A 13,742-nucleotide genomic window follows, 5' to 3' on the forward strand; every position below is an offset into this window, starting at 1 on the left:
GCATGGATCCATTCTGCCTTGTATGGCAGTGGTGGTGTAATGATATAGCGAATATTTTCTTACTGCTTTGTGGGGTCCTCAGTGTATTGTGGCTGACCAACCCGATATGACTACATTCTACCTGTCTTCCTATGGCTACCTCCAGGAGAATAATGCACCATTGTACCAATTTGTATTGTATTGCACTGACTACGCCAAAACAAATTCCTTGTATGTCCAAAAACGTACTTGGCAATAAAGCTTTTCTGACTCTGATTCTGATGTCCCAAACCTCAAATCATCTCAATAGTTGTCGGTGAATATATAATCCATAACTAATTGTTAATCTTACATTATGCTAAATCTAGACTTGCAGTTTGGGGCTCGGCAGTTTAAATACTGATACATTTTTAAGATTATATGTGTTTTCAAGGTTTTCACAGAAATACACTGACAGTGTCACCATTGCAACAATACTTGCCTAAATCAACAGGTGACAAAGAAGTAGGTGGGGGAGAAAAGATTAATAGCAATATGAATATTTCAACTATTATTTTAAATATTAACTTTGCTTGTCAAACAAATGTCACTAAATGGTGTTGAAACATGGTTAACAAGGTCTGACTTTGTGACCTTTTTAAAACGGCACTGTTAAACTTTTACCTGAAGGTTTTCTGTCAGTACTGTTTATTTAAAAACTGTAATTCACAAGAATTTGCTCTTGGTCCTTGTAATGTTTTCCTTGCAACCTAACCAAAGATGAGAAATACACACCAAGCAGAACCCCCCCCCCCCACACACACACACACACACACACACATTCCATACATCATTGGCTGCTACAGACATGTCCAGGCAGTCGTGCATAAACAAATGACGGCCTGCTAATATACAGTGATAAAAGCAGAATGATTACATGGTCTGGTTGCTCTTATCATGCCTTGACAGCCAGCAGACACCAAGCCAAACACATATCTATTAAATAGTTTTTTAACCTGTAAGTCCAACTCAGTGGCTTTTTGTACATGGAAGAAAATACATTTGTAAATTGTACAAGCCAAATTATGCTTTTGATCAGGTTGGGTCACTGGTAGGCAAGGCATGGGTCAGCTCAGTGGAGAATGGGGATGTAAATGGGGGTGGGGAATGGGTTTTACAAGTAAATGCCAGTGACAGGAGAGGGATCAGAGAGTGCCACTGGTATCTCAGCAAGCACACCGCACCACTGCACAGTTAGATGGCTATATTAAATAAATGAATAAAAATCATCATAAAAATCATCATTAGTATTATGATTATAAATAAAAAAGATACCACTATAATAATAATAAATAAATAATAAAAAAAACTATTATTCTACCAGTAGTAAACAAACAAGCAACTAAATAAATATTAACTGGTTGCTATTTGCTATCTACAATAAAGCAACAGAAAAATTATTCATAACAAAAATACTTAAAAAAAGGGCAGGAATGTGCCAGTTTTTTCACTCCATTTTTACAAAGACTTGTGCAGCTCATCCTTCCTCTTACTGAGCACATCGTTATAACGAAACAACAGGGCTGCTCAGGAGAGACGGCATTGTCATTACAGCCACACACAATTAGAGTGCAAGAGGGAGAGCAATGATTTGTTTGTTCTGTGCTGAATGTATCCCCTCACACTGGATCCACAGAGTATTTCCTAGTCAGTCAGTCTGTTAGTCCATATCCAGAGATGTTTAATTGTTCCTTTTTGTTTCTGAGTGATACTCATTCATCTAACTGTACATACATCTTTAAACAAGACCATTGCTTTTATTTTTTTTTTCCTTTATTATTTCAAAATGTTTTGTTTTGCAAAAAAGAGGATCCTGTTTCTGGATATTATTGTGTCTTTATAAAAGCACTTAAACATTTCACATCTAGTAAGCCTAAATTAATTGGTTGATTCAATATACTTAAACTAAGATTTAAAATGTGCAAAATTTTCTTAATTTGGCTTAGTTTAGTCCCTTAGGATTATTATATACTTCAACACAGAACGCATGAAGAAGAAATACACAATAGATTGGAGAACTGATAACAGGGGAAACCGCCACGCCACCTTATCCTTCTCCAATGCTATTTATTTTGCTTTACCCAGCTTGTGAAACCACTGCAGCATTTTTCTCTCAACATTCTGCAGTCAGTCTGTCCCAAGTGTCATTGAACATTTACTTGATGAGGACAGACGGGTCTACTTACGTATGCGTTTTTTATGTTTTGTTTTTTGTAACTGATGGAGTCAACCATAATCACTTACACCATTTATTGTGACGTCACTGCTACGACAGGCCACTAAAACATGGGAAACCAAAATGCTTTGACACCCACACGGATACAGTTGAAACACTCCCCCCTCCCCCCGAACTGCCGCCTTCGCTTACTTGGGGCCGACTGTTTCAACATGTAATGAGTGGGTGGAAAGCAACACAAAAAAAATGTGGTTCTACCCGTCCAGGACAAAATGTATCACTCATTGGAATCAACACCATGACCTCGAGTGGCAGAATACGTGAAACACTTAAAACTGTGTGGAAAGTGTACCATAATAGTAGTGACCACAATGGTTCGGTTTTCCACTGAGGAGTCGTTGGAGACCTGGGGATCCATAATATTTACAAATCGTGTGTACTCGTTCCAGTAACCAATCTGCAAAGAGAAACCAGCAATTAGTGATACCCTCTAATACACAGATGAGAAACGTGAACATGGACAATGCCTTGCAAAAGTATTGATTCCCCCCAACACTGCATGTCACCCTAACCAAATAATACCCATGAAGAAATATGCTGAAGGTAGCCTTATGTTTCGGTGATGCCTTTCTTAACCAGGGACAGAAAAACTCATTAGAGATGATGGGATGATTTTTATATGTATGTTTATTCAGCAGAGACTTTTATCTAAAGTGACTTATACATTAGGATTATAACAATGTAGTTAACATCAAAGCTAACAATAGGCTACTTCAATAAGCTACTTAGAAGGAAGATCAATAGTCAGGTGTTGTTGGAGGTAACAGGGGTGACTGCAGGCTTAGATGGAATTTCAGAAAGAAATGGTGGAGTAGGGGGGTGCAGAAGTAGATGATAGGTGCTAGAGGAAGACATGCTCGCTAAGTGCTGGGTTTTTAATTGTTTTTTGAAGATAGAATCAGAATCAGAATCAGAATCAGAAAAGCTTTATTGCCAAGTACGTTTTTGGACATACAAGGAATTTGTTTTGGTGTAGAGAGAGAGAGACATCACCTAATGTACTCAGTAGGTGATTCTACCTTCAAGAAACAACACAGGAAAAGAGTCTGGATTGTTGTGAGCATGATGTGGGGACTGCTAGCTGAGAATTCTTTGACAAGCGGATTGACAAGAACCTTCATGAGAGTGTTCAAGTTGTTGGGAGCCATTCCATTAAGCTACTTGTTGGCCAACATTAATAACTTTAATTTAATGTAGGCTGTTAGCCATTGGAGTTCAACAATCAGAGAGATGATGTATGCTCTTTTATGCTGTTTAAAGACCAGATGAATTCTGGACATGTTCTGGACCATCTGCAGAGGTTTCACAAAACAAGCTTAGAGCCCAATTAGGGGGACGTTGCAGTAGTCAAGGCGGGAGATGACCACAACCTGATCAGGAGCTGGGTGGCGTGTTGATCTTAAAAGGTCAGCAGGTCATCAATTATGAGCTAGCAAGGGATAGGGATCCAGTTTGGATGCAGATATTGTAGAGTATGGTTGAGGAGACAAGCAGTTCAGTTTTAGAGAACTTTAGTTGGAGGTGATGGGCTTTCATGCATGTCAATATGTCAGTCAGTTTTAGATTTGCACTAACACTGTGTGGTTGTCAGGTGGGCAGTTTGGGTATAAAAAAAAAACAAAAACGACTGGGCAGAAATTTCAGTCTCTACGTGCAAAACTGATACCCAAAAAGATTTGCAACAGTCACCGTAGTGAAATGCGAAAAGTTGTATGGACTACTTTATTTTTCTATCACATAAAATCCCAATAAAACACACTTAAAAGTGGATTGTGACATGACAAAGTTTGTAAAGGTTCAAGGGGTACAAATACTGTTGCAAGGCACCATAGAAGGGGCACATATTAGTTGGAACGTAGCAGTGATGCAAACTCATTAAAATAACATTGTACATCCCTAAGGCATGCTGCTTCCACCCTGAAGTTCAACTAAAATAGCAACAATGAGCGGACCACTAATCCAGAATGGACAAACAAGAGTTCCCCATTTATCCAAGAGCACAGTGAAGACTTTATATTTCTTCATTCATCATTTTGCTCTGTATTATGATTACAAACATCATATGTTTTGTGTTTTTGTACTGCAACCTCACAGCTCCTGTGAAATATATACTCATACGGAAGCCAACACACATCCCTTACACCTCTAGCTTTGTAGGTTTTTATAGTAATTTACTGAAACGCAGGCCTGCTAACTGCATACACAGTTAATATTAAAGGACACTATTCCAAGGCCTCCAGGATTTCTTCTGCTGTTGTAGTCCGCCTGTATTCTGCTGTACAGATGTTTAAGGCAAATAACTGTCAAGTGTTTGTTTTGCGCATCTAAAATAATGGGTGCTTTGGCTCATGATGAAACGTGTTGCATATGTAATTGCCAAATGTGTTGCTGGCTGGGAGTTTCCCCTTCACATCTGGTGAGCATTTTTCTGTTCCTCAGATCTTTCACTGATATCGACAAACAGGTGTACAACAGCGCATTAATTTTCAGATCCAAGAGGAGGTGCTAGAAAACAGCAAACTTCTAAGAGTTGAACTCCAAACTGAGTTTACAGCTGTGAATGTATTCAATGCATTTGCCAGAATGGAAAAAAAAAGTTCTTGTTTTCTTTTTTATCCACTGCACTTTTTTTTTAATCCACCAGCTATTTTGAGCGGTGCTGCTTATGGGACCAGTTTGAGCCTGAGGAGCTCCAGAAGGTACATCCTGATCTCACCCCGAGCAACTACGACACATATCAGCTCATACATCATTTGTGGCAGTCACAGCTAAGACCCTCATCCTCCAATTGTCACTGGGGTGGCTGAGGCTGCAGGTCCTGACAAAGTGCTGCCTGTCTTGTCTGATCTTCCCTCCCTCATGTTCTCCCACTAACCTCCTTTCTCCCACTCTAGCCATCCATCTCCCTGCTCTCTCCGTCTGTGCGGGGATGTTGGTGAGGGCTATGCAAAGCTAATTGAAGTATGGGCTTGGATGCCTGCAAGGCAGGCAGTATAATCACACATCATATCAGACTGAGCCTACACTTATCCGGCAAAGTAGAAATTCACAGCTGCCTCTTGGATCTCAGTAGGGTAATGAAATAAAACCAGAGGTCATCATATGGTACTGGTTATAATGTGAACGTTCCACTGGCAATTACCATTTTAAAGAGGAGCTAGAGGAATTTTTGGGTACCCTTTGCTGTAATTGGTTATTGGAATGGTAATTACTGTCAGGAAAGAACCAAAATCATATCTGCGCTATCCCACGGCAACACAAATGCCATGCCTTTTTTACAGCACAGTTTTAGCTGTCAGATTGCTGGCTTGGTATGATTTGTGGGCATTTCAATGCTTGCTTTTACCAAAGCAATTGGCATGATTCTTTGCTGTCCACTCAACCTTTTGGACTCACGCATTTGAAGAGAGAGAGCCATTTGAAGCACCTGGATTTGACTGAACTTTTTAAGATCACAGTCTAGGCTTTAGGCTATGCTGAGGTTAACATTGTCAGCCATTGGCAGTCTTATGTGTGACTAAAGCATGACTGTCTCTACTAATCATGCTTTGATGCATTAGTTTCAGAGGAGTCAGGTTGTGATGGCTTTATCCGTTGTTTTGTGAACTAGTTCAGACTACTTCACTGACAATTTTCTGCTTTATATATTTATTTATTATTACCTGACTTTTGTGAAGTGCCTTGAGACAACATGTGTTGTGAATTGGCACTATATAAATAAACTGAATTTAATTGAATTTATTTTTCTTTAGAAATGGGAGCATAATTGACAAAATTATAATCATATTGTATTAAAGAAAATCAGAGACTGGGGAAATAAATTCACAAGAAAAGTATTAAGGGCATTTTCTTGCCCCAACGACTCTTCAGAAAGAGCCCCCTCCACACTTATTGGCACCCATTGGTAAAAAGATGAATTAAGACAAATTCATTATTTGGTGCAGGTGCATGACCTCATAAAATCAGATCATCAAATTGTCTAGGAACTTCAAACAGTAAATCACAACTTTGCCTGGAAAAAACTGGGAAAGACAAGTGACTGAGGAAATAGCAGCAAGTAATAGCTGCTCACATGAACTTGCTATTATCTATAATCACAGCAATAATTAAAAGGTTAACGCAGAACCTGTGATGTCAGGATAATAAGGGAGGTAAAAACAAAACTTTCCAAACCTCATTGTTAGAGAACTGCAAAGCATGGCATTTTGAAGTCACCGACTTGTCATAATAGTAAACTCTATTTAGAAGCATGTGTGTTGGTTAGATGAAACTAAGATGGAGCTTTTTTGCAACAAACTCTACAGTTACACAAAAATATGCAAATGCTCTCCATATATACTGTTAAACATGCATGGAGAGCACACTAAAAGCCATGAATACCGTGTTAGTGTGCATGGCATCATGGACCTGACTTATAATTAAAATATCTTGATATTTTAATTATAAGTCAGGTCACCTTTAGTTTCCAGAAAACTGAAAATAGGTAATTATTTTGTCTTTTGTCTGGGAAGAAGAGGGCATAAGAGAGGCCCAAGGACTCTGGGACAAGAGAGATTGAGGAGAAATAGTCAGACATCCCTCTCAAAATAATATAGGGGAAAACTTGGCAATAGGTGATGGTAAAGTGAGAAAAACATCATTTAATGTAAAAACTATACTTTAAGGCGGGATTGTTTTAAATGAATAAAATTATCTGAGTGAAATAATCTGACTGAATAATTTAACTTAGAGAAACTTATTTTAAGGCTATTTACATTTTTGTTTTTCCAGGGGTGCCATTTAGTTTGAAGGCTACTGTAGGTACTTTTTCTTTTACATTTTCTATTGCTAAAAGTGTATAAAATCCAACTTTATCATTGTAGCTGAGTGAAAGTTTTGTTTGACAAAGTTTTATCATCTAAATAGGTACCAGTAGGCATGAATAAACCTTTCTGCTTTAATACAACCAGCTGAAACTTTTAAACTTCCATGTTGGCTAAAGGAAATGATTCTTAGTAGCTCTGGCAGCTGGAAAAGGTCTTACCTTCCTTGGCCCACCTGTTTTCATTTCATATATGTCTATGGTGTAATTGGTCCTGCGGCCATAGTTGTCAAACTGGATGTTCCCGGTCATCCCCTGCACTTGAACCTGATGGAAAAACAAACACTTAGACCTGGGGAAATGTGAAAAACTTAGATCACTTTGCAGATATAGCCATATCGCTGCCCGTGTCCATTTTGCAACTGGAGCGAACTCAGTCCGTTAATCAAATGATGAACTGGATACGCTTTAATAAAAGATGTAGTTTTATGGTAATGAGGGCCTGGATTTGAGCAAGCTCAGAGATATCTGGAGGCAGAGAGCGGAGAATAGCTCTGCACTCTCTCCCCTTCTCTCTGTCACTTTCCATCTTTATCATGCTAACCCTGCACCACTACTTCTCCTGGCCCCCTTTTTTCCTGTTTGGTCTCAGCCTACCACTCCCTCCCATATCCCCTCCTTACCGTTTTCAGAGCTCTCTCAATGTCTATGCCCTGGCTCCAGGGTACCGCAGGATTTGCCAGACAGTCTCCTGCACTGCCTCTACGAGACACGTCTACGCGTTGGCGCCTCAGGTACCTGAATGCCTCGGCTATCACTAGGATGGCGTCGTGAGTCAGAGCGGAGGTGTACTGTCCAAAAAGAGAGCGATAAACAAAAACAAGAGAACATATGGTATTGAAAAAATGCATTGTGAAAAATGTTAATGAATAAATAAGACTTTTTATTCTTTGGGAAGATGTCAAATTGAGAGAATCCAGGAAAAAAAAAAAACAGGCAATCTGTGTGCTTAAAAGCATTTCAGCGTCTGATTGTCAGGTTGATGTTTACTTTGACACCGTGCTTATAATGAAACTTAAACTATCAAGGACTTAGTGTCAGGACCTCATTCAAAACTTTACTGCAGAGTTAGGTGGTGAATAGAGGATAAAAGTTTGATTTTTATCTCCCACGTACTTACCCTGCAACTTCTCTTGACCTTTTCATCACTGAGGGGTTGAGCCACTTGTTTGTTGACTACCACACCATGGCGAAATCTAATTAAATGGCATTCCAAATCCATTTCTTCCTTGATCATTGTTTAATTAGATGTAAATTGAACCTGCAATATAATCTTGGCTTGCACTGCCTATCAATATATCGATTGCTCCGAGAAATGCAAAGCAAAGACGCCGCAGAGAGCGAGGGAGTGGAGGTGAGAAGGTGAAAGAATGATAAAGGTAAACAGGATGAGAGAAGGAACAGCTGATGGAGTTCACTTCAGAAGGAACAGTTGGCGTGTTCTGCATGCACAATGTAATAAAGCTCTGCAAAAGCCTGAGTACCTTCAGAGGAGCGTTTCGTGCTTCTGGGAATTCTCTTTCATCTAGCCGCTCCCATCGCTGTATGAACTGCTGCACAATCGGGTTCTCAGGGTTGACAATCTGAAACCCTGAAATGTTGGCTCCTCCGGCGAAGACTTTGTCCAGACTCACATTTGTAAATCCCTAAAATGAGACAAGAGTAATGAGGCAGAGATGACCCTCAGGTAACTTGCTGTTTGTTTTGAGAAATTACTTTTTTAAAGGTGTATAAGTGCTTCTTAATAAATTAGAATTTCATCATAGTGTCTATTTATTACAGTAATAAATAAAATTAAAATAAAGAAATAATGAAACAATAAATAAAATACATAATATTTTATAGTCTCAATGATATATTTTAACTCTTAATTTAAATTTATTTATATGGCTAAGAGTAATAAAGACCCAAAATTCTAAAAGATTGTATTACGACGCAGTTATTGTAGCAGGAAGGTCTTTGGTTTGCCTTTCTGCATGGAGTTGGCATCTTCTCTGAGTGCATGTGTGGGTTCTCTTTAGGTACTCCAGCTTCCTCTCACTGTCCAAAAAAATGCATGCTAGGTTAATTGGTCACTCACAATTGTTCTCAGGAGTGACTTGTGTGAATGCATGGTTGTTTGTCCTATGTGCTGCAGTGATGGACAGGCAACCTCTCCAGGACGTACCTGCCTCTCGCCTGTTGATCGCAGGAGATAGGCGCCGCCACCACCCTCGACCCACATCCCAGACAAGGAATAAGCAGGTATAGACAATGGATGGATGAACGCTAAGAGGACTTTGGATCACTTAGCAGCAACCCAGTATCCTTTTTCTTCTTAGCCAAAGTAAAAAACCTTTGATGATGTCTCTGTGTGTGTTGGCTCTTGATGCAATAACTCTGGCTGCAGTCCACTGGCTGCACTCTGTAAACATTAAACTTACTTAAATTACCCTCTAATGGAGGGAATCACTGAATGTCTACAGGACACCTCTTCCCTATTAAAGTGAAGGCCATAATATATAATTTCTATATTATCCTTCATCAACTGATCTAATACAATGTTTTGTTTTACTTTGTTTACTTTGGTCTGAATCAGCTGAGATTGTTAACCTGTAACATTTTCCCATGGTTTAGTTTCTTCTCACACAGAGAAGTCCTCAGTCATACCAAACCATGTCACTACAAACCACAATGTTCAGTCTGTTTATTGGTCAGATGTGTCCAGGGCGAGAGAACCAAATGTCAATACAGGAAAAAGGTGCTGTGTTTCCAGCAAAAATGTAGTATGTTATCCTCTTAGTAGTATTTAGTGTAGTATTCTGGGTACTATTTCAGGCAAAATTATTGGAGAAGTATACCAACTGGATAGACATCTCAAAAGTTGACACAGGGTTGAGCTTTACGCGAACTGGCTGCCCTGTTTTGTTTCCAGTAACTAACAGGTTCAAATGCATTTCCAAATTTTACACTGCTCCAGGTGCCTTTAAATCTCTTTCTCCACCCAACTCAGTTCCTTTCCTAGTGAAATTGATGTTTTTTTTCTAAGTCCAACATTATGCCATGGTGTGTTACGACATGTGTCTGCCTGCTGCGTAATCTCATCTTCTAAAGCCAAAGAAACAGCACCAAAGGCAGCAAGCGAGAGCAGGCCTTCAATTTATAAAAACTCCCTTGCTAGTTAGTAACAAGGCGAATTGAACATTTCCTTCTACAGAGTGTGGGAAAACATGGAAAGACGTTTAAAAAGGTTAAGTCATCTTTATCTAATAAACGATTAGTGTGCTTACTGAGTGTGCAGTGTAAAACGACAGCAGGAGTGAGATTTTTAATGATGCGTTTGAATCTTTCTTTTTCAGGTGAAATAATTACACAAGATACAAATTCAATGGTTTTTAAAAACAAGTCTTGGGTGGACAAGTGTGAATTTATTGGATATTTCCACTCAGAAGTATACAAACAGGCTCAGATATGCACATATACTCAATATACTAAAATTTGGATAAATATTTCTTCCAATTTGCTACAGTTGGAACACCCTGTTTTTTCCAAGTTTCATCTGGCTTGTGCTTGTTGGAATTGGACTTGAAGAATTTTTGGAGATGGTCCTCTTTTGTCATTATTCCATCCAATTTTTGCATTGCACCAGCACCACCAACGGCCACTATTAACATGCTTGACAGATGGCACAGTTCTCCTTAGACTGACTCCTCCGAATATATAATTCCTGTTATTGTAGTCAAATAACTCTGACTTCTGACCACAAAGTATTTCCCAAGAGGCATTTGGATTGTTCTTGTGAGCTGCAAAAACTCATTTGAAGGTGTTGGTTTTAGAAGGTGCCAACAGACACGTCCTCGAGTTCAGGAGTTTGAGACCCCCGCTCTAAATCTTGTTTGACCTGGCAATGCGAATGATGTTTCAGCAGTTTCCAGTTTATAATAAACATCTGGTGAATGGTTTCTGTGTTTGTCTTGAACACCCTAGCCAGTATCCTCGTTGCTGTGTCAGGTCGAGGTGCAACCTGCTGACCAGATGAGCTTGTTTTTATCATTCTATGTCTGGGATCACTGCATGTAAACATCTGACCAGAACTACATTAAGAACAAGCACTAAAGGACACAGAAATATAAAACAAAACCATACAGAGCATTTTTCTTATATGTTACATGTAGCAAAAACCTGGTTCCACACCCTCTCAGGGGAGCAGCACGGTTATTACTCACAAGATTGGCCAGAATGTAGTGGTAGCCACGGCTGTTCTTCCCCAGGGTCACAGCCTGTGGGAGAAAAAAAAACCCAAAACATCAATACAGTAAACCAACCATGAGATGAGAGCGAGAAGTCATGACTAATGTAAGTGGGTGCACAGTCTCTGTTAATGCAGCGACGACGAGTAAACCGGATGTCACAGGAGTTTAAACAAAGCAAAGTTCTCTAATGGAACAGAAGGAGAAGGGTAGTGAGGAAGTGTTCATTAAAGAGGAAATGATAATAACAAGACAGAAACAAGAACAACGTGGAGCCTCATTGAATATTCAGTTTGCTTTGAAGTTATTCACAGTGCATGGAGGAATCTTTCACAGCTGTCGTCGGTCTTAAGGTGGAAATGTAGGGAAAATGTTTCACAGAAATTTACAGTGAGACAATAAGACGTGGATTGCATTATGCTTTGAAAATATCACACCTTTGGAGCAGAACAGCATGTCAGCCTACGCAGCTTGTCTGAAAATAGTAAATGGTGTTTCATTCTCATTGCCTCCGTAGAAACCATATGCTACCTTTTTGTTACTTCAGGTTATTCAGCAAGGCCTCTGAATAAGCCTGGCTTTCTGTGCTCTGCCCCTGGACAGACTGCTCAGCCAGGAGCTCATGCCGTATGGTTTTCAGTTTGCTCTGGATGAACCTCTGAGTGGCTGAAGACCGCAAAGATGACGTTGGTATAGATGAAGGTTTTCGTCTTTACAAACACAGCAACACCAGTTTACACCAAAATCAACATGTTTTCACATATCTGGCTCAGGATCTGTCTCTAAAGCAAAATGTTTTTTTTTATCATTTATTTGTGTGTGCTTGTTAGGCCAGGGACACTATTTGTTATTGGGGATAGATTACAGAGTTCACTCAGAATGGGAGAGAGTAATGAAAGGCACCTTTGTTTTCTAGCTCAAGTTTCTCTCTCATTTCAGCTGCAATTACATTTGCCTAAGCTTTGCTACTCTTAGCAGATTTTGGTCATGTTGGTATACAGTAGCATGAAGCAATTTGAACTTCATCCATGCTTAGACTTAACAACCTGAAGGATAAAATAAACCATTTATCTGCCTCCCTGTAGAAACCAGTAAGTTGTTAACAACAGGAAAATATGTCAGTGGTGCTTTTCAAGAAAGGTACATGAAGGAGCACAATCACACAAAGCCTCTCGCTCAGTCTGTATGGATGGGTCAGCACTGACAGTTTCCTCATCATTAAGGTTTTGCACCTTCAACAGTGCATGATGTCAGACAGATGGGAACAAACCAAGAGACTGAAACAGAAACAAAAAGGAATGAGCTGATTATAAATGCTGAAAAAGCAGGCGCTGGGTTTTAGATCTCATCAGTCTCGTTTCTAATGAGTAAGTGACAGAAAATGTCATGAAAATAAATTCCTGTAATGGTTTTAACAGTTTAGATGGAGCAGTTAATCACATATCCGCCTCATGTAATATATTTCAAGCACTGCTGCAGTTTTGTGGCCAAAGCCCACGGCTCCACACTCCTTTCTCTGTGTGCTAACCTTGACTCTGGCGGTAAGCCTCCTCACACCTGCTCTGGAGCAGAGTATAGGAAGACTTCACCGCCTGCCTGCAGCCCACAGCTCAAAGCCAGACTGGCAACAGCTACATAAGGCAACCTCGGGATGAAGCACAGCAAGACACTGATGACACAGATATACACAGCACCTCCAGCCAGGACACACAAACCTTTTCCACTAAACCCATTTCATTAAGCAGTCAGCAACATCTGATGGAAACAAACAAATTTCATTTTAAATATCTTGTCTATGTGATTTAAAATAATTTATTTTAAGTGTACAATCACCATAACAAGACAAAATGTACAAAAAAGAAGCTGTAGATTTTTCTTATACTAACATAAAGAAGCAATTGTTATTTCAGCGGTTAGAAGTACATTTATGTCTGGATTAATAGTCACCAGTTGTTGTTAAAGTGGTTCCTAAAGGAAGGTTTATTATCTAAAGACACATTAACAGTCAGCATCAATTTAGTTTGGATACTAAGGGAGTAATTCTCATTGAGGACTCAGGCTGATATTTTCTCCATTCTAAAGTGGATTTCAGCCAATTAAAGCCAATGATTTCTGTTTCAGTTATTAACAGTTTTAGCAATTATTTTATTAACTGTTTGATTTTATAATTATTTGTCACCATTCATATATTTACTCCATTTCTCTGTACTGTTTATGTTTTTAGAATTGTAGCATTTTTATAAACTTTGTATATTTATTTTCTGTTTGTTTACTGTTCTGCATACCTGGATTTCCCCAATTCCTTCTTCTCCAAAACAGTTTGATTGTTACGTATTATTTCCTGTTTGTATAGTTAGTTTAATTATTTCTATTGTGTTCTTTAATGTCTATCCATCTG

At 39.2% G+C, this 13,742-nt stretch overlaps 1 protein-coding gene across 4 annotated transcripts in view; it reads right to left on the reverse strand.

Moving 5' to 3' along the window:
* gria3b (glutamate receptor, ionotropic, AMPA 3b) overlaps positions 1-13,742 on the reverse strand; it is a 155,769-nt gene that overhangs the window by 38,732 nt on the left and 103,295 nt on the right. For all 4 annotated transcript variants that reach the window (XR_007036274.1, XM_047353114.1, XM_047353113.1 and 1 more), the window contains exons 5-9: positions 11,321-11,374; positions 8,600-8,761; positions 7,739-7,906; positions 7,278-7,382; positions 2,547-2,651 (exon numbers count right to left, since the gene is read on the reverse strand). Coding sequence is in view for 3 of the 4 variants with exons in the window: in XM_047353114.1 (XP_047209070.1) it covers positions 2,547-2,651; positions 7,278-7,382; positions 7,739-7,906; positions 8,600-8,761; positions 11,321-11,374 (594 nt within the window). In the remaining variant the exon portion in view is untranslated. The remainder of the gene's footprint in view (positions 1-2,546; positions 2,652-7,277; positions 7,383-7,738; positions 7,907-8,599; positions 8,762-11,320; positions 11,375-13,742) is intronic.

The sequence above is a fragment of the Girardinichthys multiradiatus genome, chromosome 23 (assembly GCF_021462225.1).
Source record: "Girardinichthys multiradiatus isolate DD_20200921_A chromosome 23, DD_fGirMul_XY1, whole genome shotgun sequence".
NCBI lineage: Eukaryota > Metazoa > Chordata > Actinopteri > Cyprinodontiformes > Goodeidae > Girardinichthys > Girardinichthys multiradiatus.